This window comes from Oenanthe melanoleuca, chromosome 2 (genome assembly GCF_029582105.1).
Source record: "Oenanthe melanoleuca isolate GR-GAL-2019-014 chromosome 2, OMel1.0, whole genome shotgun sequence".
In the NCBI taxonomy this organism is placed as follows: Eukaryota; Metazoa; Chordata; class Aves; order Passeriformes; family Muscicapidae; genus Oenanthe; species Oenanthe melanoleuca.
Window position 1 is genome coordinate 118643530 of NC_079335.1, and position 26503 is coordinate 118670032.

Here is a 26503-nt window from a genome sequence, read left to right on the forward strand (position 1 = left end):
ACCATGCCCCTGAGAGCCACACCTACACATCCTTTAAATTCCTCCAGGGATGGTGACTCCACCACTTCTCTGGACAGCCTGTTCCAAGGCTTGAGAACCCTTTCGGTGAAGAATTTTTTCATAATATCCAATCTAAACCTTCCCTGGCACAACTTGAGGCCATTTCCTTTTGTGTTGTTTTTTTGTTAGCTGGGAAAACAGACTCACCCACACCTCACTACAGCCTCCTTTTCTCCAGCCTAAACAACCTCAGCTCCCTCAGCTGTTCCCCAAAATACTTGTGTTGTACACCCTTCATCAACTCTCTTGTCCTTCTTTGGATTTGCCACAGCAATGAGTTGTAGTAGAAGGTTTATTTAGCATTTAAATATTTGGTTTAAGTTCTTGTGCTGTCTTGCTTCCTTGTCTTTCTCCTGTTATTATGAGAATGGCTAGTTGGGTTCAGTTACACACTTCTTTGTTATTACACACTTCTTTGTTATTTATTGTTTTTTTGTAACCCTTTTTTTTGTAGAGATTTCCCCCTTTGGCCCAGGAATATTTGTGTTTGGTGGACTATCTATGAGAGATATCTATGAATGGTATCCAAGGGAAAAAAAACACTTTGATGCTCACTGTCTCTGAATTTGGATGCTATTCCTCTCTATTTTTCAAAATAGATAAGATCCTTGAGAAATTACATGTGTTCACACTACTGTAAACTTTGGCACAAGTCCCTGCAGGGAAGTCCATCCACGAAATATGGATACAAATATGTGGAAAAAACAACAAAATATGATACAGTGCAAAAATATAAATCACACTGCTGTAAAAGTCAAAAGACTGGATTTTTTTGGACAGAGCAGCCAATTAGTCAATCTAATCTGATGATCTCTAGAGGATGTCCTCCTGTCTGAAGAGCTGAACTCTGAAGTAGTGACAGCTGTAGTTCATCATATTTCTACACCACAAACATGGTGCATACTTGCAATAAAATTTATAAAACAATAAGCATAATTCTGTCTGGAACTATAGGCTCTTCTATCACTTCTCTTACCACATAGAATTGTAATTTACTTCAAAGATCCCACAATGGGAAATAAAACATGATTTGGAAATATAAAAAAAGGTACTTGAATATCATCCTTTCCTGGTGTCCCATATACTGTTGCTATCCCCAAACATTTAGTCTAATTTTACCTTAGATCTTTTTAGCTTCTGTGGAAGCCTTTTCTTCTCATCTCTTGCCCTCTTTCTGGAAGAATTTTCAGTTCATCTCCTTCAAGTTTGTCATTTCAGGAGAAAATAAGTGGGTTTTTTTCAGAAACTGAATTCCAGAGTAAAGGTGATATCATATACTAATGGAAAACATGTACTTCAATTAGCCCTGCAATATTTTATCATCTTTTTATCTGCTTCTCAGTACAGATGAATATCCCATTTGCATTTCTGCACATCCTTTTTAAACTGCTGAAGGTTATGCTTAAGCTTTTCCTAAGAAATCACAGCTAGATTAGAAATCAACGTTTATGAATAATTTCAAATTGCTGCTTTGAGACCACCTCTTCTTATCTACAACAAACCTGATCTCATGCTGTCTGATTTATTAGGCTTTCCAGTAGTTCTTCATAGTCTGCTCTAGTGTTAACAATCTCAGTAATTTTGGTTTGTGAACAAATCACTCTCCACTGACTTTCCCTTTCCACCCTCCAGAATTTCCTCAAAGTGCCTATTTGTGTACTTTGATATGTGGAGTCACTGCAGTACATTCCTACCAAGGAGCAGGGGTGAGATGAATCAGGGCTTTGAAAACACTGAAAGCATCAGAAACAATTGTATAGCTCGTGGGAAGTTTTTAGGTTTTGAGCTCTGGTTTGGTGTCCTTTTGGTGATGAGCAAGTTTTTAGGTTTGGAGGTACATGAAATTTTACAGGAGGCACATACTGATTAATTACTGTAAGAGAAGGAGTCTTTTTCTTGTACAGCTGAACTTCACCTTGTAAGCCAGTCTGATCAAGGAGAGGATGGCTGAGTATTTAGCTGAAAACTGTATCATATGGTGCTTTTCCCTTGCTGTGTGAGTGACTCTGCAGGCTGACATGCTCTGGAATCCCACAGCCCAGAAGAGAATAATTGAGGCCTTATGTTTGGGGAGTGTATTTATAAAAGACTTTAGATGACAATTATTTGAGTCCAAAATGTAAAGAATAGACTATGTTGCAATTTTCTTCAGCTCCCTCAATTGGGAAAGGATCTTTTTGAACTATTGGAGGAAGTCTGCCTTCACTGGACACTCAAAGTACTTACAAACCTTAGTGCTCTTTGCTGCACACCTGTGAGGTTGAAAGCTGCCACTTTACTTTGGGCAACTCCCTGAGCTCCATTTAAGCTTGGTAATGGCTGTGTGCTGCAGGATGGGGCAGTCCCTTCAAACCCAGCCATTGTTTCCTGCAGGCCAGCACAGGAGGACACTGAGTCATTGTGCCTGGACCAGCTCCTGCTGGGACCAGATAAGCACCAGTGTGGATGCAAAGGAGATGCAGGACTGCTGTTTTCTGGAGCAGCCAGACAGCCAGCCACCAGTCAGATGGCATCCCCAAGCCCAGGCATAGCCTCAAGCACAATGCCACATGATCTCATTTCTTTTCTAATACTTTGAAGACTTGGGAGGCTTGACCCTTCTTCCATTCCAGGCTTGCTCTGAACTAATTCTTTAATCTGTCTCTCTCTCCATGGAGGCATATAATACTTCCCTGCATTAAATGGGGGTTCACAAGTATTTACATTGATTCAAATGATTCTAAAGCATGTTGGTTTATACTTTAATCTGCACTGACCTCTAGTTAGATATAATGATATTATTTAAGGTTTCATCTTTACCTACTAATAACTGCCAACATCCTTGCTTGTCCATTGTGCCAGCCATCCTGTGATCATGCCAAAGGAAGCAGCTCCTTTCCCCTGGTGAATAAGCTGTATCACAAAACATTCATGTAATAACTTGACAAGGAGTTGTTCAAGCTCTCACCTGAGCCTATGTCTGTAAAAAATCACAAAAGTTTCAAGAGTGAATGTAAAGCTCGTGACACATCAGTAGCAAATCCTAGAGCCTAATTTCTGTCCCATGATCCTAAATGGGACCAAAGTTTGGATACGTATTTACATTGAAAATAAACTGTTTTTCTACATGCACTAAGCTGCGTGATTAAAAGGAAATGACATTGTCTGAAATAATTTGGAAGAGGGACAACTGATGAGACTTTGAAGTGGTTTGTTTATATTCATACATGATCTCACAAAAGACCTCTGAGCCCTGGAGAAAAGGCTCTGATGTGATGATAACCTTCTTGGGTTCATTCTGAACCACTTTAGCAGGATCTGATCCACTTTCTGATCAGCTTTAGCAGGATCTTTGTAAAGGTGGGAGGGGTGGGGAACTGCAGAGAGACAAGAAATAGGACTTTTTATTCATAGGACTGCCCTAATGCCTGTAGCACTAATTGTTACCTGTTGCTCTGTGTGAAATTATAGTGTCTCAGACATGAGTAATGACAGATTGTTCTGCTCAGGGACTCCTCTTTTCTTTTCTTTTCTTTTCTTTTCTTTTCTTTTCTTTTCTTTTCTTTTCTTTTCTTTTCTTTTCTTTTCTTTTCTTTTCTTTTCTTTTCTTTTCTTTTCTTTTCTTTTCTTTTCTTTTCTTTTCTTTTCTTTTCTTTTCTTTTCTTCTTTTCTTTTCTTTTCTTTTCTTTTCTTTTCTTTTCTTTTCTTTTCTTTTCTTTTCTTTTCTTTTTTTCTTTTCTTTTCCTCTTCTCTTCTCTTCTCTTCTCTTCTCTTCTCTTCTCTTCTCTTCTCTTCTCTTCTCTTCTCTTCTCTTCTCTTCTCTTCTCTTCTCTTCTCTTCTCTTCTCTTCTCTTCTCTTCTCTTCTCTTCTTCTCCTTCTCCTTCTCCTTCTCCTTCTCCTTCTCCTTCTCCTTCTCCTTCTCCTTCTCCTTCTCCTTCTCCTTCTCCTTCTCCTTCTCCTTCTATTTTTTTTCCTTCTATTTTTTTCCTTCTATTTTTTTCCTTTTTTTTCCTTGCACTGAGCAGTGGATGCTAACATGTCAGAGAATAGAAGTGCTATTAATCAGGAAAATAAGTGGGAGAGTCCTTTGCACCTTGGAATTCCCTGGTTTGTTTTAATCAGTAATTGTACTGTAGTCACAAAACACACAGCAAAAGGCATTGTGTGCACTACTCACGTGCTCCCCACACAAGTAAGAACTTCCCTAGACACTTCCTCATCTCATGTAATAAATGACAGCAGAAACAGAAGGACAATGTTTTGGGAGTCTGAACTTAATGGAAGTTGCATTTTCCACCACTGCAATTTTTTTTTCTCAATAAGTAAAATCAGACTTCTAAGTTTGGCTACTATTAAATCTTTTCAACAGGAAAATTAAGATGTGGGAGAGAGAAACACTGTAATGTGTGTGTGTGCATCAGTAATTTTCTGCTACATGTTATACATAGCTACAGTTTACTTGTATCTGATTTCTGCTCATAGATGGAAAGGGAAGACAAACATATCAGAGTCAAAGGCTGCCAGGAGGTATTATAAATACCTGCCTTGCTTCAGGTAATTGCCTTTCCAGGGTGTGAGCACTCGAAAGAAGGGCTCTTGTGATATTTCTACAATTATTTTCATTCCTTTAGTCTTAGTGACAGTTCTCTTCCCGTGGCACTTTTGAGTCCTGTTCTCATTCACTGATTTTCTGAGTGGTCTGGCACAAGTTGTTTGGAGATGGATTTTCAAGGAGTTAGCACATGTTTACACAATTCTTACAGTAGGGGTGGAAGACATTGGAATATGGTTATCAGTATCTTTGTGGTTTAGTCTTCCCAGCTTGGTTTGGAGTTTGGACTAGTTAACCTTCAATTTTACCTTCAAATAACCTTCCAATCCAAACTATTCTATGACTTGATGATAAGTAAATTTTTCTATCTCCATTTCCCCCCAGCCCCATCCATACCCTTCCTTATCTTGTGCATTAAACAATCAGTTTGCTGGTATGACGCTCTGCTTTTTTTGGACAGAACAGCCAATCCCATCAAGAACAGACAATCCCATCCTTACCAGAGGGATGCTATTCCAGTTAGTTCTACCAGAATATCAATGAAAAAGTAAAAGAAAACCCTGATTTGAGTCCCAGCAGGATAGAAACAAAATCTTTGAGGCTCAGAATTAGAATTTTTTTTATTTTTTTAATTTTTTTTTAACATTTTCAGTTCCATAAAAATTGTTACAATCACATAATTTGTCCACAATAGCAGCTTGTTAAAATGGCCTTGATTCTTCATAGGAAGAGAAAAGATGATTTTTGGTTTTGTTCTTGTTTTTTGTTTGGTTTTTTTTTTGGCTTTGAAATCTATTAATAAATAAAATTTATTGATTCTGAAACTATCAACCATAGGGTTTGCCAGATTTTTATGCTTGTGGTGCCAAAAACTGTGTCTTGGCACAGATAAGTCTGTGAGGCTGAAAAACCTAAATGTTTCCTAGGTGGCAAATCACATCTCTACCAGTCACTTATGGATTATGGGTTAAGCCTCAGGTTTTTTAAATACTAATCTCTGAAGATCTTTAAAATGAAGTTACCTACGTGGATGCTAGTGATTCAACATACTGAATGATGATGATAGACAGTGACTTACCATTTTAAAATATTGTTAAAATCAGCAATTTGAGACGAATCTGCACTGTAAAATAAGATCTAAATCACTTTTCACAACAGAGCAAACTCTTTAGTTACATTTATCAAGGTTTTTGGGGCATAACATCACTTCTTGGTGTGCAGTGAAATCTCCTGAAGTTCTGAAGATTAGAACTTGAACCATGTTATGCAAATATCTTCTTATGTTTTCGTTAATCACCTTCTGTGATACTTTTCACTTCTGGTGGACGCCATAGCTGTGTAATAGCTAACAGAAAGCCACTACATTATAGAAGGTGTTTAGATCACAATGTTTCAAGTTTTGAGCAAAGCTGAACATATTTCTACTTTTTACAGATGGAGGAACCTATACAGGTTCTGGTGTTGATCTGTCAGGAGCTGACCTAAACTAACTTCATGCTGGCCAACCTTTGGACCATGCACCTCCAAGAATATTTGCCAAATTAAAGTTTAGATGAAGTTTGGAAGCAGAATACATTTAATTTGAGTATCTATTGTCATACTTCATGCTGTCCTTTCCCTTTCTGTATTAGACAATACTTTGTTGGAGGATCTTGTGTTCTGCAAATATCTGCTTGTCACCAGTGACCTGAAATATAGATGAATAATTTCCATTAGAGGGAGGCTGAAAAACACGTTCAATAAATTGCACAATCAGGATTACATGTGTCTGTAGGATAGAGATAAAACAAATAACAGGAGTCTCCTGTCTCATTAGAGCCAAGGAAAAATGCCTTAAGCAAAGTTGCTTGGTGTCATGCATCAAGGTGCACATCAAGGTGTGTGTTTGATTTGCTATTTGTAAGCTAAATGTTAAAAGGATGTTTATGATATTTAGGACATCATGACACTTGTATACTTTAATCAAGGAACCACTGACAGTGATAATAAGGATATATGTGCAATGGTAGGAGTGAGCTGATTGACCTAAACAGTCTTTCAACTGCACTGTAAATGTATTGTAAACGTTGATTTCTAGGGAAAAAAAAAAAAATAAATCCAACACAAAATAGCAAATTTGGTTAGGAAAAACTAAACAGTGGATTTTTACATATATACTCTGCAGTATTTCACATAACAAAATACACATTTTGAATCTTATTATCTTGAGGTGTAGGAGCTAGTTAAAGGTGTAAAACTCAAGAGCAGCTGCCAAGGAGGTGAGATGGGTAAGGGAATGCTTTGATCATCAAAGTCAGTGACCTTATGGAAGGGCTGTGAATTCTTCCTCCCACGTTGTGGTACAAATGGGGCAAGGACAGTAAACTTCTGAAGGTGAGATCAGAAAAAGCTTTTCTTTAGGACTGGCATTTGGAAGGTGTCCCTGAACAGGCTGAAATCTCTGAGCTAACACATGGCAGGTGCCTTCAGGTTCCTAACTAGCACTAAAAGCACTAAAAAGCTATTGTAAGTGAGGTCTGGATTTTATTTTATTTCACTTTTAACATTGTATTTGGTTCATTTCTGTCTGAAGCAGAACTGATCAGATTGAAACAGGCCAGCTAGAAAAAGTCTAGCTTTCCAGAAATGTAGATCCCAAAGGAAATGGCACCTGTAGGGACTTTGTATCCTGGGCTGTTTAGGGATATTTGAGGGGGATATCTGTTCCTTTCAACCTGCAGTAGTAGTATGGGACACTATTGGTAGTTTCCTCCAGCAAGGAGAGATTATCCTCCCCTCCTGCAAGCCAGGCTTGCAAAAAACAACCAGTCAAAAAAAACAACTCCAGACCCCACATGAAGATTTCATTTCCAAGTAGTAGTTGCAAAACTAATGTGGTTTTGCATGATGTTTAAATATCCTGGTGGTCTCAAATCAAGTTTTTGTAATTTCTGCAGTCTGACAATAGTCTATAGAGCAGTTTCACTTTGTATACCATATGATTATTCTTTCTAGTGAGTGGAGCATCACATGGATACAGAGGTGGGTTTAGATGATAAATGCCACCCAAGAGCTTCAATTTTTCAAAGAATAAATAGTATAAAATATTGAACTTACTTGGTCTGTATAAAATTGAAAGGCAAGCATGCTCAGTGTCTGTGAGTGGTGAGGCAAAAAAAAAGGATTGAACTGAGATTGTCAGAAGGCTTAAGAGTTGCCAGTTCTTTCACCATTTTTCTTGGTGAAAATTAATTTTCTGCTTGTAAAATTTCTTGGAAAAATGGAAGAAGGGTTGGAGTTGTGGGTTTGTTTTGGTTTAGGTTTTCTGTTTGTGTTTTTTTTTGTTTTTGTTTTTTTTTGGTTTTTTGTTTGCTTGTTTTTTTAATTGGAAGGGGGGATGGGCCAAGGGAGAAGCTGGGCATAATATACTGTATAAATTCTGTGTTTATATCTGAGAGTTACTGATCTACAGCCTTTCACTTCTGCTGGAAAAGCAATAACTTCAACTGTGGGTGGAAAACAGTAAAGCTTGCTGAGACAGAAAAATTGAAATAAAATCTAGGCAGATATTTTGAATTGATGGAGTATAATCAATATAATTTCTGAATTATTGTCCTGAAGATTTTCTGCAGGGGTGTCTGAGAGACTCGCTTTGGGAATTTGATAAGTTTGCCTTCAGTCCAACTTTTTAAGCAATTTGTGGCTACATCTCTTCAGCCATTGCTTTTATTTTAGTATTTTAGCGGGAGTTTTTGGGACAAATGAAAATTTTTCTGCAACTGAATTGACTATTTTTGTTATTCAAAAGGATGAAAAAAATTATGATAATTTAAGGGTTGGTTTGATTTTTTTTTTTTTTAACCTTTTGACATGTGACTGGAGTGGAGAGTTTTTCCTGTCATACACCTTGAGCCACTGATGTCCTCATTTTCTGTCCTATGCTCATTCCCTCAAGATCTCTAACAGTGTCATAGGCAGTGAACCTGTGTGGAGATAGGGAAGGAAATAAGAAAGAGGGAAGCAACAGCTTTATGCCTTCTTTATCTTTCCACACTGCCATATTAAATGCAGAGAAGAAATAACATTAAGTTATTATTAACATTAAGTTATTATTAACATTAAGCTTTCTTCATGGCAAATGGTATGGAAAGCTGTTACAGAGCTGTGTGGGATAGATTTCTTGCATCATTAGGCACCCATCAGTGTATAGTGCCAGTTCACACTATTCCTGAGCAATTACAACTCTCCCAGCTGCTTTATGAAATTTTGCTCTCAGTGATGTTGGCTCAGAAGGAAGAGCAGGAACCAGTGGGAAGGTGGGGTGCCTGTAGCACCTGATGGACAGGGATGTCAGGAAAAGCAAGTTGGAGTTCTGCTGTTGCTTTTGGGGGAAATAGAGACAATGTGAGATAAAAGTCAGCACAGGAATGCCTGGGCTGATGTGGCATCCCATTTGTTGTACAAACTTTTCACTGATTGATTTTGGAGATCAGCCAGCTCTCTGGGGAGAACCTCAGGAATGGCTTCTGTGTCTGAGTTGTTCAGGGAGCCAGGACCAGAGAATGCACAGCCTTAAGATGCCTCCAGTGGTTTACACTATCAGTTGCAATATAATTGTGTGGTTTTCCTGGATGGAAAACTGGCTTTCCATGAGGTACTGCATCTAGACTAATGGTGTGCATCACCAGGAGAATGGCTGCTGAAAACACTGTTGGATACTGTGGTGCAGTGAAGAGAAGGAATGTGGTTAAAGATTATAGGGATGGGAGAAAGAAGAGACCTGGAACAATTATCTCTTACACATCTTGCTTTCACTTCTGTAAAGAGAAATTTGTTGAAGAATGACCATAACTGCTGCATAAAAGTGGATGTTATTCTGCTTATTGCACCAAACATTAACAACCAGAAGTATAGATGCCCTCCTCTAAACAGGTAGGAATAGACAGTTCAATGAATGAGCCTGTAAAGCAGCTAGATTTAAAAACTAAATTTAGACACATAAAGGCATACAATTTATTGGAAACTTCTTGCCTCAAATCTTCCTGAACTTGGTTGCTCCTTTATAAGAAGACCCTCAGGGACAACAAACACTGTATTCAATTTACTTTTTTCCAAATCGAATCTCTGTCATTTTGGTTCTAAAACTACCAGCAATACTGGAAGTAGCAGTTCCTCATTTTCATAGTTAGGACTTCTTCCCTTTTCCTCTGAAATTTGCAGTCTTCTGTAAATAGAGATGGATCATTAAGTGGGACCTGATATTGCATGGCAGTTTATCTTTCTTTGACTTCATTTTTGTTGCTGGATCTTTACCATTTTATATTCAATCTGGCAGTCATATTATTTCAGTGAAAGTATTCAGTAAACACTACTATTAAGGAATAGTAGGTGAGAGAACAGTTCAGAGGTTCAAATATCCTTCATTAGTAGAGAAACTATTAATTTAAACACATATCCTAGCTGATAGAAATAGTTGGGCCTTTTCTTGTCAAGAGCATGAGTGATTGTTATGTAAAGGGAGAGTCTGCAGTATAATGAGAGGTGCTGTTTTTGGCTTTTAGAGAACAAAATGCATTTTTATGAACTCCCCTCCCTTCTTTCCTTCAAAATTACATTGTCAAAAATAACTTTAAAATATTGGCAGGTGTAACTTAATGGACAGCTCAGACTATTATTAACAACACAGGCACAAATGTTTTAAATGCAATGATGTCTCACTTCTGGAGAAAAGATCCAACCAAACTTTGGGAACTGTAATTGCCATAAAAAGCAACAAAGGAAAAGTTGACTTTCTGCAGTGTATCTTGGAAGCTGTCTCTGTGATTAAAACTCCTTCTCTGATGCTCTTTTTGCCATCTTCATACAGTATTAGGATTATTAAACAAGTCCTTCAGTCAAAACAGATCAATACACAAAAAATAGGTAACAGTCCTTCCTTGTGAGTATTATTGCAATCCATCAAACATACTATTTGTGCTGGTGCATGTTCCCTGTGTCTGTTATGTGGTCAGTCAAGTAGAGCAAAATGTAATTTGTGGATGCATTGAAGAATGATTATGCTTGCAGTTATTAACTCTCTGAACTAACCTCTAATTATAAACAGAGGAATCCTTGCCAAATGGATTTACTGTCTTCTACTATATTTAATATAATTATTTTTCCCAAACAAGTAGTTGCCTGTTTTATTATTCTTTTTTCCATGTTGAGCTGATCATGTGCCACACATTTTCCATTGTTTCTGCCCTCTCACTATTTATCTTTCTTTATATTTCCCAAGAGAAATGGAACAAGTGTTTGACATATTTCCTCCCTCTTCACCATGCCATTCTTGCCCTAAACAATTGGGATACCTTTTTTTGCTAGTTTATGTATTTTGAAAGCTTGCCTGAAATAGCTGAAACCTTGCAAAGCAAATTCTTCATGTGTGCTACTGTGATCATTCATTTTTTGGTTGGTATGTGTGTTGGGGTTTTTTGTCCCCACTCCAAGTTATATCAAAGCAAAGTGGTTCTGTGTGGAAAGGTCCTCCTGACAGTACAGACTTTCTGACATGCTTTTCCTTTGTGTTGAGGCAGAATTCTGTCATGTTCATGGAAAGGAGCTTTTCTAGTGCCTCATCTCATCAAATGCACAGCACATTGTGGTGTCCCCCTGTATCCTTCCCTGGGCACTCACCTCAATTTGCTGAAACCAGGGCACCAAAAGCCTAAAGGCACCTTTTAAATGCCTGGATTTCAGGTTCAATTTCCTGCAAGGCTCTCATTGCCTCTTTTGTTCATGCATCTTTCATCTACACCTATCCCAAATGAAGTGTTGCTATCCAGGCAGCACACTGACAGGCAATTTACTTCCACAGTTGGATGTTCAAGACTGGATCCTGACACAGTGTCAGCCATGTCACTTTGTCATATCATTCTTAGACTGAAATAGCAGAAAAACCCTCCTACATATTTGCAACATATCCAGATGATTTGGGTGCTCAGAGTCTGTTGCTAATATTAATTACAATAATGATTTCAAAAGCATTAAGAGCTGTAAGAAACTAAAACACTGATCTTTCTCTGTGGGTGGTTTCCTTGATGTATTCTGCTCTGCCCTGACGCTGTGAAGAGAGCGCAGCTCTTGTAGGATTTTTTTTATCACATCACTGGGTCAGATGAGATGTTTAAATGTTGAAAGTCAAGGGGGATTTCTTCCCTGCCTGTGCTCAGCCCTTTAATTTAAAAGTAATTATTTCTATGAAACATGTAACTCAGAAGTGCCTGATTGCCCATTTCTGTGGAAAAACTGAAGAACTACTTCACTACTTGACGTGGGTTTGATTGTCTGGAAAGTGGATCCTTTGCTTGCTTTCTGGCTGGATAGTAACTGGGCTATTTTCTATATTTAACTGGAAAAGCTAGAATAGTGTTGCCAGAATCAAGTCTTTGGGACAGAGGAATCTTTTTTTTCCCTCTTTTTGGCCATGCCCCAGTGACTCAGGCATACAAAGGATTTCAGTTTGTGCTACCACTACTTCTGTCCCCCACCACTGCTGCCTGTCCTCAAAGACCCCAGCTCATGTCTATCCTGCTCAAAGGTGGCTTGTGGTGACTCAGACATGAGCCTTTTCCAGGGAAGGACATGATAAATGCTGTGCAGGGTTGGGAGCCCTCTCTAAGCCATGCTTGTGGGCAGATGTCTCAGCCTTTATCTCCTCTTGTCACTGACAGGCAAGCTGCTCAGTTAGAGACCCAGTGTCATTCCTGCAAGCAGCAGGATGTGAGAAAAAGTCTAACTTAGTGGAAAGAGAAGAAGAAATCAGGGTAATGAAATATAGAGTACTCTGGAGGTATCATGTACTTAAAAACCTGTGATCACAGCTATAGTTCACAGGGATATAAATAACTAACAGAGATTTTGAAAATCCTGGTAGCTCCCACTTCTCTAGGTTAATTAAAAATGTTGATAGCTGAGGTTTCTGTGTCATTCCAGCAAACATTAAAAGTACTTAAGGAAAAGCAGCAGAGCTCTAGCTCACAGACAGAATGTGGTAGATACAGGCTTTGCCTTTCTCTGGAATGTTTAATGCATTAATTATGGTGCCACTTGTGGCACCTAGAAATGGAAATTTTGTAATGAAACTTCTAAATTAAAGGTGTTCCTGACAGAGTACTTTCAATATCCACTTTGAAGGAAGAGCTGTTGGCTTCAGTCAGTAGTACAATATTACAATACTTGAAGTATTGCAATCTCTGTGAACCAGAAGTTGTTTCATTGAACCTCTAAAAGTGAAGAAGTTAACTGTGCTTCCAGAGCATGCACAAGTATACACACTAAGTGTGAATCCAGTGTGATTTTTAACTATTGGTTTTACAGGTGTAAGGACACCCATAGAAGAATTAAGCTAATAAGCTTGCAATGCTTTCTCTGTTCATGAAAAAAAGAAATATTGCAATTTCATAGTGCAAAGATGGATCCTTTAATTAATTTGTTAGTGAGATCTTTACTTGCCATATCCTGTTCTTGAAGAAGTAAAGTAAGTAGAAGGCAACAATTTCTTTTTTCCTGAGGCCTAAGTGAATACTCCTAAGTGGAGTATTTCAGAGTGGTGGTAAAATCTAAAAGACAACATCAAAACTTAGCTACACATTCCTGAGGCTTTTGGAAAGCAATATTCCCAGATGTGAAGTTTATAATTGAAAATAAACACTCCATCACTTATTCTTGTAACAAGAAGTTTTAGAAGTGTAGATGTGTGGAAGGGAAGGAAGGATACAAAGGGTACTTGCCTTGTGGAGGGAGGTCTATGGTATAGCTATTTTTATTTGCATAGTGTTCCCCAAACAGGCTGAAAAGCAGACAGTTCTGGGTTGTGCAGACCTGAGCAGAAGCTGTAAAGACCCACCTGGAAAACAGTGGAAATCTACTGAGAGGATGACCCACTTCAATTCCCATTTTTGTTGTGCTGAGAGTACCAGCTCTACCCTTTAGCTCCAGCTTGGGTGAAGTATTATGAGCAGTGACTGTGTCAGTTCCAAGCAGCTGTGCAGACAAATGTGGGGTCTGAAGAAAGTCTAAGCCCTGGGCTCAGTGTGGAAGGCTCTGCTGATCCCACAGGGTGATAAATTTTCAGAATATTGAAAAACTAGGTACAAAACTTGGCAACTATTTAATAACAAAGTCAAACTAGTCGATATATCTATTGAAAATCCCTTTCTATAATTACAGTCAAAATGGCAAGGTATTGGGTCATACTAAATCATTCATGTTGCTGCTGAATATTAGTACTAGGGCTGGAGTACTTTCAATGTTGAACATTAAGAGCCAATTTTGTCTCTGTTAGATGTGAGAAAAAGATGCTTTCCATGCCTGTCTCACATGCACCAGACTAAAATAAGTCAAAGGCTTCCTCACTTCAGATGAATGTTCCATTTGTTGTGCTGTTCTTCCACTGCCTACAGTGCCACAGCACAGCTCTGTAATCAAGGATTAGTAACTTGGGTCCAAGAGCCTCTCATCAAACTCTGAGCTGCATAAAGCTCTTCTAAGCCTCAAGAGCCAAGGGACAGTTAAAATATGGCTTATTACTGTAGCCCATGTTTACTCCAAAATATGTTATTCAGCTTAGAGTAAGCAGTGGTTTAAGTTTGTTGGTGATGTGCAGTCCCTCTGAAATAATCCCTCTTCTGTGTATTGCTGTCTCTTTAGAATTCCTTTTCTTCTCTCTATATAATAGAATTTAAATAATTCAGTATACTCAGTATTTCGTTAGATGAAGAACATTTTATTTAACATCGTGATACATTTGTATTTCTCCTTTTTCAGAAAGAAACTTGAAAGCCTAACAAAACAACCCATATAAGTAGGAAGTAATTTTCCCCCAAGTAACCCAAAAATGAGCCTGAGGAATGAGACACATCACCATCACCTGTGTCTGTTTCTTGCTCTGTTACTGCTAATACATAAACTTCATCCTCGGGACACAAAGACCAAGAATATTTTTAATAAAGGTAGCACTATCTGTGTGGGGAACATGCAGAAATCTATGGGGAGACATGGCCACAGGAGAGCTCTGTTCTTAACAAAACCTGCTTTTGAAGAAGGGTGAAGGTGGAGTGGAATACAAATTGCTGATGTTCTGCTCTGGGATGTTGATACTTAAAAAACACAACGGAATGTGTTCTCTCTTATTTCTGAAGGCAAAGGAAGTGGGAAAGTGTTTGCCTTTGGGTTTTTCTTATTTTCTTCATTACCAGTTTTAGACACAGCAAAATATGTTTTTTTTTGGTAGTGAGACTAGAAAAAAAAACCCAAAAAAAAAAAACAAACCAAGGTGCACTTGAATTTTGAAAGAACTGGAAGAAGTTTCTGGAGGCATTTTATGCAGAAAAAATGCCATCTGCAGCAAATGCACAGAAGTCTTCTGACTTCTGTGAAACTGAACTTTCTACCCAAGACTTTCTTCTTCCTCTAGGGCATCTAGTGTATTTTTCTTCCTCAGAGAAACAGAGCTGCCAGCAGTGCTCTGGGTCCTGAGTTACCTGCTTTTATGGGTCAAGCAACCCCCAGCAGAAAGCACCTGGCTAGCTGTTGCTTGCCCTCATAATAAAAGTTCCACATCTCTCAGAAGTCACTCAGCTTAACTCACTGGTCACCTCCACGGCTGATCTCTTTCCAACCTCTTCTTCACTTCTTCATTCCCTCCTGACTTCCCACTGTGACTTGACATGCCATCAGTCAGATAATTCCTTGCACCATTAAGCACTTGTCATTTTACATCTTTCTTATTCAGTTGCTGCAGCAAATGAAAAGCTTGGTCTCTGGTTCTTCCTATACATAGTTCCCTCTTCTTGCAGCAGAAGCTTTTTATAACTTTCCCTTTCAATGTTGAGGAGCATGGCTCTATATTCCACATGTTCTAAAGAATCTTTTCAGATAAGTTCCTAGTTAATAGGTTTGTGCTATCAAAAGTTTAATTTTGATGCTATTTTATCACAGAATGTATCCATGGAAAAAGGGCAAGCATTTGGTTTTCTTATTTTCTTAGTCTCATAGAAAGAAACAGGGGCTTTAGCCATTCCCAGCACTCAGGCTGGAGCAGAGAGGTGGAAGCCAGCCCTGGTGTCAGCTCATGTAACCCTGTGCAGGAGGAACATTGCCCAGTCCCCAGGGGTGTGTGTACAGCTTGTCCCCAGCATTTCCCACATCCTTTGACATGCTGGCCAAATGTGGTCATCTTTTACTCAGGAATGTTTATGTATCCCCCTTCTCTTCTCTCATCCTCTGCTTGGCTGGCCTGAAGATGTGCCTCAATCACAAGGGATCCTTCATCATCCTGTCACACCAAGAAATGCTTTCATGGGGGTGGAGGATTATTTTTGAGAGTGGTTTTCCTTTTCAGTGTCTGCCTTTTCTATCTCTGTGCCAGGCTAGTGATGAACATTTTGAGGAATTCTCAGAGGGGACTTTTAGGAAATGGTTTATTCTATTTGCAGAAGTCCTTACTGTTTAAAAAACTTCTACATGCAATCTTTTTGTCGTGTTTCCTTCAATATAATCCCCCTGTGTAAAGAGATTGTTTTTCTTTCTCTCTTCCTCTTTTCCTCTCCCTTCTGCATGGGTTTCCTATTTTAGCCCCTGTACATTTGCACTCTTGTGCCCTTCTTCATCTTTCTTTACTGCCTCTCACTTTATGCTGAAATGTGAAATACTGAAAGAATTGTAGATATTTTAACTATTTAAAGAACTGTTCTTAAATTCACTTGTGAATTAACAGCAAATTGTCAGTCAGAGATTAGTGCTGGCAACAAGTACATTGGTACTGTAAGATGTAGACTTACTTTTTGTGCATTTATTAAGATTTTAGACTATGGACACCTTATGCTGGCATTAAACCAGTGTGTATGTGGAAACCAGGGTGAAAAACCTTGAGTGTTTATACAATGTGTTCAGTTTTTCAGCATTTTGAGATGCAGAAGAAAAAGCAAAATTTATTTCCTTTGAAGGAGTCTGTATATGTTGCCAAACATTTTCACTTATCAGAGACAGAAGAAACAATGATGTCTTTATACAGATGTGGAATGCCAGATCTTGGAATTAATGCTGTTTGGATTAAGGAGACATTTTAGTTCACAGTTTTGTTCTGGTGGATTAGTAGTAGCAGAAGGCAGAATGTATTGGCACTGGAGGCTATCTTTGCCTGCTAGCTAAGATCAGGACTCCAAAGGCCAAATAAAAGAGATTTCTGGTAACAAAGGAACCTGAAAGTCTGTACAGCCCTCGGAGGTGCTGGGTGACTGTTGAGCTTGGCCTGACCTCAGCCTTGCACCCTGCTTGTGTACAAAACAGCCCCTGAACACACTGCTGTTAGCTGAAGGTACCTCTTGTGGTAAGAGCAAAAAGCACCAATTTACATTTGCAGGGAAAAAAAGAGATATCTTAAACCATGGCATTGTGCAATGAAAACAAACAGCTGGCTTCAGCTTTCTGTGCAATAATGCCTGGATATAAAGTTTGCTTCCTTTTCCCATAACTCACCTACTAGACTGGAACTGAAAATTCCTTTTTCTTACAGCCACAGTAAAAACAGGCTTGATCATTTTTTTCTTGATTTTAAACATAATGAAGAAAAAAAGATATCTACTTACACTGCAATATTTCAGATTCCCAAAGAAGTATATTCATCCCATGTATGGACCTAAAAACCTTCTGGATTTTTTTCCTTCTCTCTTCCTTCTCCTTCTTTATTTCTTTGTTTCTTTGTTCATCTCGTTTTTTTCTGCAGATATTGTCATGTATCTGTTGGTGATCAGTATTCATATCTCACTAGATATAGGATGTGTGAGAGGATTCTGGGAAAGTGATGTCTCGGTTTTTAGCATTAACTTGAAGAACTTTTCTGCACAAATGATCTCATATTTTATTTCCTCTAGCTTCTGTTTCTGGGATACAGTAAATTCAGCATGTAGGATACTGAGTGCTCACTTGGAACTTCTGTAACTCCTCTTTCTTTAGGAAACACAGAAATTCCTGCTTTCTTCAGCATTAGGCAATGTACCTTGAGAGGCTCATCCCTCTGCTGTCTGCCTCAAAGGGACTGCACCAAAATGAAACAGAACTTCTTGTAGCCAGAACAAGGAAGAAGAGACACCCAAATATCCTCTCTTAGGCTGCTGTTGTGGTCTCTAAGGAAGGATACTTTAAGTCATTCTTGGACTGACTAAAAGGAAATCTGACCTGATCTTCTTTCAGCAAGAAGAAGCAATAAAGCAGAAAGGGATGAAAATACTTCTATTAATTGACATGGAAAGTAACAGATATAGATCTTCCCCTTTAATAATTCTACTCAAATTTACTTGAAAACAGGAAGTAGGATATCTTTATTTATTTTTAAAAATATTTTATTCAAGACCTGAGTGGAAGTTATTGTATAATTGTCTCAGTTCCAATTGCAAGACACTTAATTTTGTGAGTTATTGAACTTCTCTATGGGCTGAAGTATCATATTGTACTGCAGCTGTAGCATCTGTAGGGTTTGATGCAGATACAATTGTAAGACTCAGGAGTGTGACACTCTTGGGCAGAGTTCATAAATTTACTCTTGATCTATTCCTTCACTTTTTTTTTTTTTTTTTCATGTCACACTACAGGAACAAAGCTCAATCATTCTTCAGCAGTTTCTCCTTTTTGAAATGGCATACTTGCTGATGTTTTATATGCTTGCCTGTCTTCCAGGAGGAAAATTCTTCCAGTAGTGGAACAGATTCCCTAAGCAGTGGAGAGATTCCACGAAGTCGGTCAGAGGGGACTTTGATTGATGTGGATGACCAGACACCTTCAGACAGCTACAGTATGGCTCTTCTGCTATTTTCTGTACTAAGCCTCTAAGTCTTTATTTCTGCAAAACTCTGGGTCAGGCAGGTTGGGAGGAAGAGTTGAAATCCTTAATATTACATTAACAAATGCTATTTAGAGTAAGTTTACTGGGGCTCAAGGTGGGGAGGAGAAGAGAAAGTTCTTAGCCAAACTAGATTAATTTAGGGTTTCAAGAACATGAAGGCAGAGTAATTTTGAAGTTAGCTCAATTTAAAAACTGGAGTCTTGGCAAAGTTGATTTAATCTCCTTGCTATTTTAACCACGAGGCTGAGAAAACTTTGCCCTCCCCAAGGTAGGCATTCTCTTAGCTTCTTGTCTGTAGCAGATATAACAGCAAGCCTGACACTTGTGTAAGTTGTGGAGCAGGAATTTTTTCTTTGCTGACATGCTGCACCCCAGTAATTGTGCTGTTGCCTTGGCATGAGAAAGCATCTATCCTAGTGACTGAGGCTCTGACAGTTTTCTGCTCATATTTTTTCTGTAGAAATATGCCTTTAGGATGGGAAAAAAAAAACCCAAACAAAACACTTATGCTTATTTTGAGACTAATAAATATATATTTTTAATATGCAATACTGATCTGACTGTAATACCACAGCACAAGGAAAGATTTTGGCCCTTGGGCAGAGACAAAAGAACTTTTCAGTGGTGCTTGAACAGTGTATCCCTCTCTGCTGAGCCTGGTCAAGACAAGGTGTTTGAGGAAAAGGGGCTGCCCCAAGCTCAATCCCCCTGGCAGCTCCCCTGGAAAGCTCTTGACAAGACAATGTTAGAGCTTTGTAGATAGGCAGCTGGCAAACAGGTAAATTCCACCTTGGTTCCTCCAAACTGGGAATTTTCTGGAACCGTGGAAAGACTTTCAAGAATGTATAAAGAAGGGATGATATAGCCTCTGTATGTAGAAAAGAAAAGGCAAAATGAAGTATTAGAAACCCTTAGCATAAAAAGTTGCAGATGTTCCATTGCCAGAAGGGCGAGTCACAATCAACTATAAACCAGTTTCTCTGAACAACTGTTAATATAAAATGTAAGGATGTCTCTTCTTCAGAAAAAATAGATATTACTGTTAATAATGAGTATTTTTATTAGAAAACATATGTAAATATAATGTATACACCCATATTTGTCTATTTAAATGCAATCTCAGAAAATTAGTAGTCATACAAACACTTTTCTCAAAACTTCATGTTGTACAGGTCTCATAAATTATAATAATGATTGTTTTCTAATGGAAAGCTGGTATAACAAATTCCATACACATGGAAATAAATTGTAAGAGTGCTGCTATCAATTAAATGCACATGCACAAGCATGAAAAGGAAGCTGGAATGATGCATTTATCTGTAGAGTCTGCAGTGTTTGAAAAATGAAATTGTAGTTGTTTAATCTTTACAAAGAGACAGAAACAGAGGTAAGAAATCCACAGCATTTTGTAAGAGGCCAAAGATTCATGGATTATAATTATTTGAACCTTATGAAACTTTATCATACTCAATGCCAATAAATAATCATATGAGTTGATAATGATCAACTCCTCAAAGGAGATGCTTTACATCCTTCAACACTAGTTTGTTATTCAGCGCTAATTTCTTAACACTCTTTCTATTAAGAAAGATTCTTAATTAAATCAACATTGATACTGTTTAAAAACCTGAGGGGGAAATACAGAAATTATCTATGTGTATTTGAGGAGGAAAATTTAGTCATCTCTTAATTTAACAGGCTGTCAGTTGGACATGAATAGAATGTCTCAAGTCTCTGTGCTTTAGGAAATGCTTCTTTTTCTTTTTTAAACAGATGTCAATGAAAGTAAACTGGATTTGGATATTGACTGGCCTGGTGTATTCAAACACGCCCAAACTGTTTCCAAGACTAATCCTTTCTGGAATGAACTTTCAGGATCCAACCCTTTTGTACATGACATAGCTGCTTCCACTAGAAATGAAAATAATAAACATCTCTCTATCTTAAAGGAAAAACCTTATTTGTTCTCTAAAATTTATAGCAACAGGGACTCTTTGGATTCCTCAGGTGATGAGCTAGATATTGATTGTCTCCTGAGAAGGACGTCAACAAGAAGATCTGGACGATCCAAGAGCATCTCTGACTTCCTGGATATAGTTGATAACCACAGATTTAATCCTCACAAGGCAGCTCCTCAAAACACTGCAGCTTCTGATATGACATGGCTTCAGCATGACCGTGAAGCCTACAAGATGGCTTGGCTGAGCCACCGGCAGCTCACCCGCTCCTGCCTGGATTTAGAGGCCATGAGCCACAGCCCGGGGTGGGCACAAACACAGGCTACAGACATTCATGTCGTTTGTAAACTGGATCATGAAGGGGGGTCAGTACAGCTGCCTGACTCAGATATCAACATTCATGTCCCTGTGGGTCATGTGTTACCAGGAGAATTCCAAGAAGTTGGCCTAAAGGCTATCCTTAACCCCCCACTGTCATGCAACAATGAGCTGTCCAGCACAGTAAGTCCTCTGATAGAACTCACACTGAGCAACCTCAACACGAGTGAAGCAATTTTCCTAGAAGTGAAAGTTGCAGCTAAAGTGAAGAATGATCCACTCAGCCAAGTTATGAGTGATATTGTCTGTTTTTTCGGTCTCAACAAAGAAGGACCTTTTAAGAAGATAGAGAATTGCTATATTTATCAAGATACCATACAAGTGAAGCTAACAGACCTAAGTCATGTGATGTATGCAGTGATTGCTGTACAAGCAAGCAAAATTCAGCCTCCAGCAACCAATGTGTGGGATTATGTCCATAGAACAGTCTCAGTTGGAATTTATGGTCCCAAATATATTCATCCATCTTTTACAGCAGTTTTTACAGTCTTTAGTCATAACTACATTCCAGGAAAACTCACAGTTTGTGATATAAAAAAAGGGGGGAAAAGTATGCCTCCTGTGGTGTTTCAGCTGTGGGGAAAGCATACATTTCTGCTTGAAAAACCACAGGATCTAAACATTTCTTTGGTATCCTGTGACCCAGATTTTCAAGTAAAAATGGAAGATCAGTGCAGAAATATTAAAAAGGAGGAGTTGAAAACTGGTGAAATGGTCCGCCAACAATTCCTGTTTTCCATGCTTGGGTGCAGGGAGATGCATTTCTTTGTTTTCCTTGTTCAGATTAAAATCTTGAAAAGTAGCCAAGTAACAGAGTTCCATGTTACAACTCCTGATCCAGCTCCAAAATTAAGTGGAATTATTAACAGGCCAAAGCGGCTACAAAGCCGCAAAGAAATCAAGTCTGCACCTTGGCTTTTGATACCAACAATAAAATATCCAAAGTTTCAAGACAAAGCTTTGAGTGTCAATACTTATGGAGTGGCTTTGAAAACTGTGTTACGTCAAAATAAGATCGACTATTTGCTGGAATATTTTAAAGGAGACACAATAGCACTGCTTGGTGAGGATAAAGTTAAAGCCATTGGACAAACTAAAATGAAAGAGTGGTATGTGGGAGTTCTCAGAAGAAAGATTGGTCTTGTACATTGCAAAAACGTAAAAGTGATTTCCAAAGAACAAGCGATGGACACTGCTGATAGTGAGCTAACAACCAGGAATCTTGTTGAACAAATTGCATTGCCATTCAAGAAATTGACTTATATCTACTCAGTAGTTCTGTCTACAGTATCAGAGAGCGTTTATGACTGGAGAGCTTTAGCTGAGGTGTTGGGATACTCACATATGTCTTTGGATGACTTTAATGAGGCACATGTTGATAAAGAATCAGAGAGAGTTGCTCATGTTGTGAAGAAGATGAAGCAAGACTGCCATGCTAACAAAAAAAAAAGACTATTTCTTTATGAACTCATTGTTGTAAGTATTGCATGAACTAACTGACTTATTGGGAAAATATTGCCAAGAAACTACTCAGTAGTAATGTAAGAACAAGAAAACATGATTCTATATCCTTGCAGGATCTTTATAACCCTGAATATGTTACTGGAAGTTGTAGACACCAATAGGTGGAAAATACCTCCAAACTTTCATGAAAAATAATACTTTGATAAATTAATTTTGAACAGTCTTCTTTTAATATACCAGGAACTGTGCTCATTTAGTAGGTAGACTAAGATGACTTTTTTATTTTTAAATAGCCATGATTGAAATTGTTTTGTCTTGTAAATTGCTTTCTTGAGAAATTCACGTTCCTCTTGCGAAGTATTAAGTAACATTATTATACTGTGGGAATTCCACTATATTTACATAGTTATAGATAGATTTCATCAATATTTATCTATATCTATATGTCTACATCAGTATGTTGATATCTGTATATATATATATACCTAGATATTTGTTTATGCTAAGCTGCATGTCTAATTTAGTTTCATATACTTAAAAGAGACAACCTGTTCCAAATGTTGAGGGCAATATTTTCTATACACATGTTAAAACTTAATAGTCAATGTTGTAGTGGCCTAAGAAGGATTTTGAAAGTATTTCAGTATGTATTTTCATGGACTTCATTTGTAAGCCATTGGACAAGTTCTATGTGATTAAATACTGCCAAATGTGAATCAAAAGTTTATGCTAATTACTTCCAGGTAATAACTTGCACTATTAATAATCCTAATTTACTTATTGATCAGTGTGCAAATTAATTCTAAATTAATGGTCACTTCATACTCTGCTTGGCTCTGACAGAAAAGTTTACCAGCCTATTAAGGGAGAGAAAATAATTAAATTTCTGATTTTAAAATAACAAACTAAAGTATTACAGAAGTAATACTTACTAAAAAAACTTACTAAAGTATTACAAAAATGGATGTTTAAAAACTCACGTTGTAGCTATTCATCTAAAGCTTTTTTACTATCCTGGACTGTAAACCTCAACTGAGCTCTCATAACTAGCCTATCCCCTTTGAAGTGTTGACAGAAATTTCAAAAGGATTCAGAACATTTTGGTAGCAGTGGTCACTTAAAATTCTTAAGAGCACATCAAACTTTGTGGAATAAAGCTGAGCCAGTATGAAGCACAGCAAAGTCTGTCATGTCTCTTTACAATAATGAAAGGGAGAACTAAAGGTGAAAGTTATCCAAACTTTTAACTGAACACAGTGAAACAAAGTTTATTGCAAAACAGGCAAAAAGTGGGGCACTAATAGATTAAGCTTATAGAATCATAGAATGGCTTGGGTTGGAAGAGACCTTAAAGATCATCTAATTCCAACCATCCTGTCATGGGCAAGACACTTTTCACTAGACCAGGTTGCTCAATGTCCTGTGTTGTTAGATCTATGTATTTTTGCTAGGAAGTGCCAATGCAGGTCCTTGTTTTTGTGTGTTTTATAGGGTTTTTGTTTACTAGAGTAAACACAAACTAAAAACTTTGTCTCCAATTTAGGGAAATTTTGTACAATATGCTGCAGTCAGCTACTCTGTCTACCAAAGTTTTATTGTTTGCTTTTTTTTAATTATTTTATTGGTTAATACTTCAAAATTAAATCACAAATATGTCTGATTTCTGCAGAAATTCTTGATATTTCAGCAAAATTCAGTATCTAAAAAACAAGGAAAATTTCTGTATTTTGCTCTTGATCTTTCCCTGAAAACCTCAACAGTTTTGGTGGAATATTTTGGTGTTACTTTGAGGAGAAGGAAAAAAAACCCCAACATCTATTTTTCCTATTAGCTCTTGTCCAAACAAATAAAAAAAGGAGAATGCAACATATCTGCATTTCAAGGTTCTACTCCAAACATTTTAATTTGTTAATTAAATCCTCATTTGGCAAGGAGGAGGGAAAGGTTTCATGTTTGCATTTCTCCTTAATGGTCAAAAAATTATTAGTTCTGTGGGAGGAGTAAATCAAAAGGTGTGGGCCAATGTACTTAGTGATTTTCCATATAAAGCCCTAGATGAAGGACCACACCCTAGTATAATAGTGCTCTAACTTAATTTTCAAGTTTCATGTCATACTTCTAAGAAACTAATTTTTTTTTTTTTTGGTCCCAATATTTTTGTTGGAGAAGTATGTTTTTCTTTCAAGATCTGTAAGCTTGGCAGGACCCATTTGAAACTGGAATGCTGAAGCAGCTGAATGCCAGCTTGATATTTTTCTTAAGCTTGTGGGCAGTTTTCCTCTGAAAGCATTGGCAACACCATTTTGTAGAACAAAAACCCCACATATTTGCAAAAGTAAAAAAAAAAAGTCTTCCTGCTTGCGTAGAAACGCAGTGCTATACAATTAAATTAAAATGTTTGGAATTTCTGGTGAAGGATCACTAATGAAAATGACTGTTGCAGGCACTTTTGAAGATAGATTGCCAGGGGTTAGTGGCACGCCTTACCCAGGACACCATCATCCTGACTGCGGCTGTCAAGCTGGGCAGAGGCTGGCGGGAGCTGGCGGAGAAGCTGGCGCGGCTCACCAAGCAGCAGATAGAGGCTTACGAGGTGCCCCACCAAGGCAGGAGTGGAGCAGTGCCTCTGGAGGTAAGGGTCTGCTGTACCCTGCACACACTCTCCTCCTCTGCACAGACACAGCCAGGCACCTTCCTGCCTCCTTGTCTTGCAGGCTTCTTTCTTCTGAACTTTCCAGTGGAGGTCTCAGTCCCCGTCTTTGGCTTCAGGGTTCAATCCCTTTTTATTGTCCTGTCCACTTGTTAACCTTACTCACACCTCTGCTGTCATTTCAGACATGGTCCTTGCAGGAGCCACTTCTAATCACACTATCTACTGCTTTTGGTATTTCCAAAGAAAGGAAGTTGACTTCTGTCATTAATACTTTTCTGTGCCAGTGTAACAGTTGCTATCATTTAGTAGAATGAGAAAAGGTTGGAAGCCCTGACATTAATTTTACTTCTAATGTATGAATGTGGCAAATCCATGCTTTAAGTTTACAGTTTTTCAGGTAGATCATGATATTTTTTTCCTTTGTAAAACATTTTTGTTATGAAAAATTTGAGCTTTGTATAGAAGTCAATTTGTCCTCTCAGATGTGTTTTAGTACATTCACATCTAAGGAGCAATTTAGGTGCCCAATTAGATCTCTAGTGCCATTTGAGGTGACCAGAGATACTCATGGCATCTATGCCATGTCAGATTTGCCACAAGACTTGGGGGGGGACCCTTGTCCATGCTGCTGAGCTGAGTACAGCCTCTGCTCCTGGCAAACCTTTGCCTGGGCAACCAGGTTATTTCCAGCCCTTCTCTAGCACCAAAGCATGCAGTAGGTCCATTCTTTCCCCAGAGTTATGTGCCAATGACTTCTAGGTTTTTACTCTGAAAATCCCTTTTTTATGAGCATTGCTGAATGATCTTTCTGACTTGGGAGCTTACATGAAGGCTTGACTCTCCCTCTGCCTATACAATCACCTGCTGATTATTGCAGGTAATGTACATGATCCGGACTGCATTCCCTCTCTCTCCTCTTAGTGCCAAAGGAGTTGCTATTTCCCATTCACAAGTACACAACTACTCAAGACAATTTTTTCTTCCTTTTTTATTTCCCTGTAGCTGATTCTTTTTATTCCTTGCCAGACATATTTTCCTTTCCACTGTCTGAATTCAGGGAATCTGTCGTCTCATTTTCATCTGCTTGGTGATAACTATCAAGATATTTCTGCTCTAATCATGTACTACTACCTCTTATTCCTTTTGAATGCTCTGCTCTCCCTCCCCAATCAATATTTGATCAAAATTCTACATGTCTACTCATATGCTTCTGCACTTTTCAACAAAATTGTCTTCATAATTGTTGTTTGCAATCACTGCCTCCTTCTGAGATCCAGTTTCTCTCTTTGAGTTATTTTGGGGTTTTTTTTCTCTTCTGGGTACTTAAGTCTGGATGCACATCCCTCCAATTTTTTTCTCATAAAATTATCAACCTTTCAAATCCCTGGTCTATTCTCTTTGTTTTTTTCCTTTTTATTGTTAGGCAGTAGTTTGTCTTATTTCCTAACTTTTATTCTAGTTATTAAGCTTTCTGTGTTTGGCTAACAAGCCCCCAGGTTTCTATAGAAGGAATTATTGATATGAACAACATACAACTCTGCTGGTCTCCATTATTTTAGAATGTTTCCCCTTTGCTAATAGACAGTAGAAATAAAAC

General features: G+C 38.1%; 1 protein-coding gene across 1 annotated transcript in view; it reads left to right on the forward strand.

Annotated features, from left to right (window-relative positions):
* MACC1 (MET transcriptional regulator MACC1) overlaps positions 1–26503 on the forward strand; it is a 36670-nt gene that overhangs the window by 1460 nt on the left and 8707 nt on the right. Inside the window, exons 2-4 of the mRNA XM_056485424.1 lie at positions 18288–18402; positions 20227–22265; positions 24697–24885. Coding sequence (XP_056341399.1) covers positions 18288–18402; positions 20227–22265; positions 24697–24885 — 2343 coding nt within the window. The remainder of the gene's footprint in view (positions 1–18287; positions 18403–20226; positions 22266–24696; positions 24886–26503) is intronic.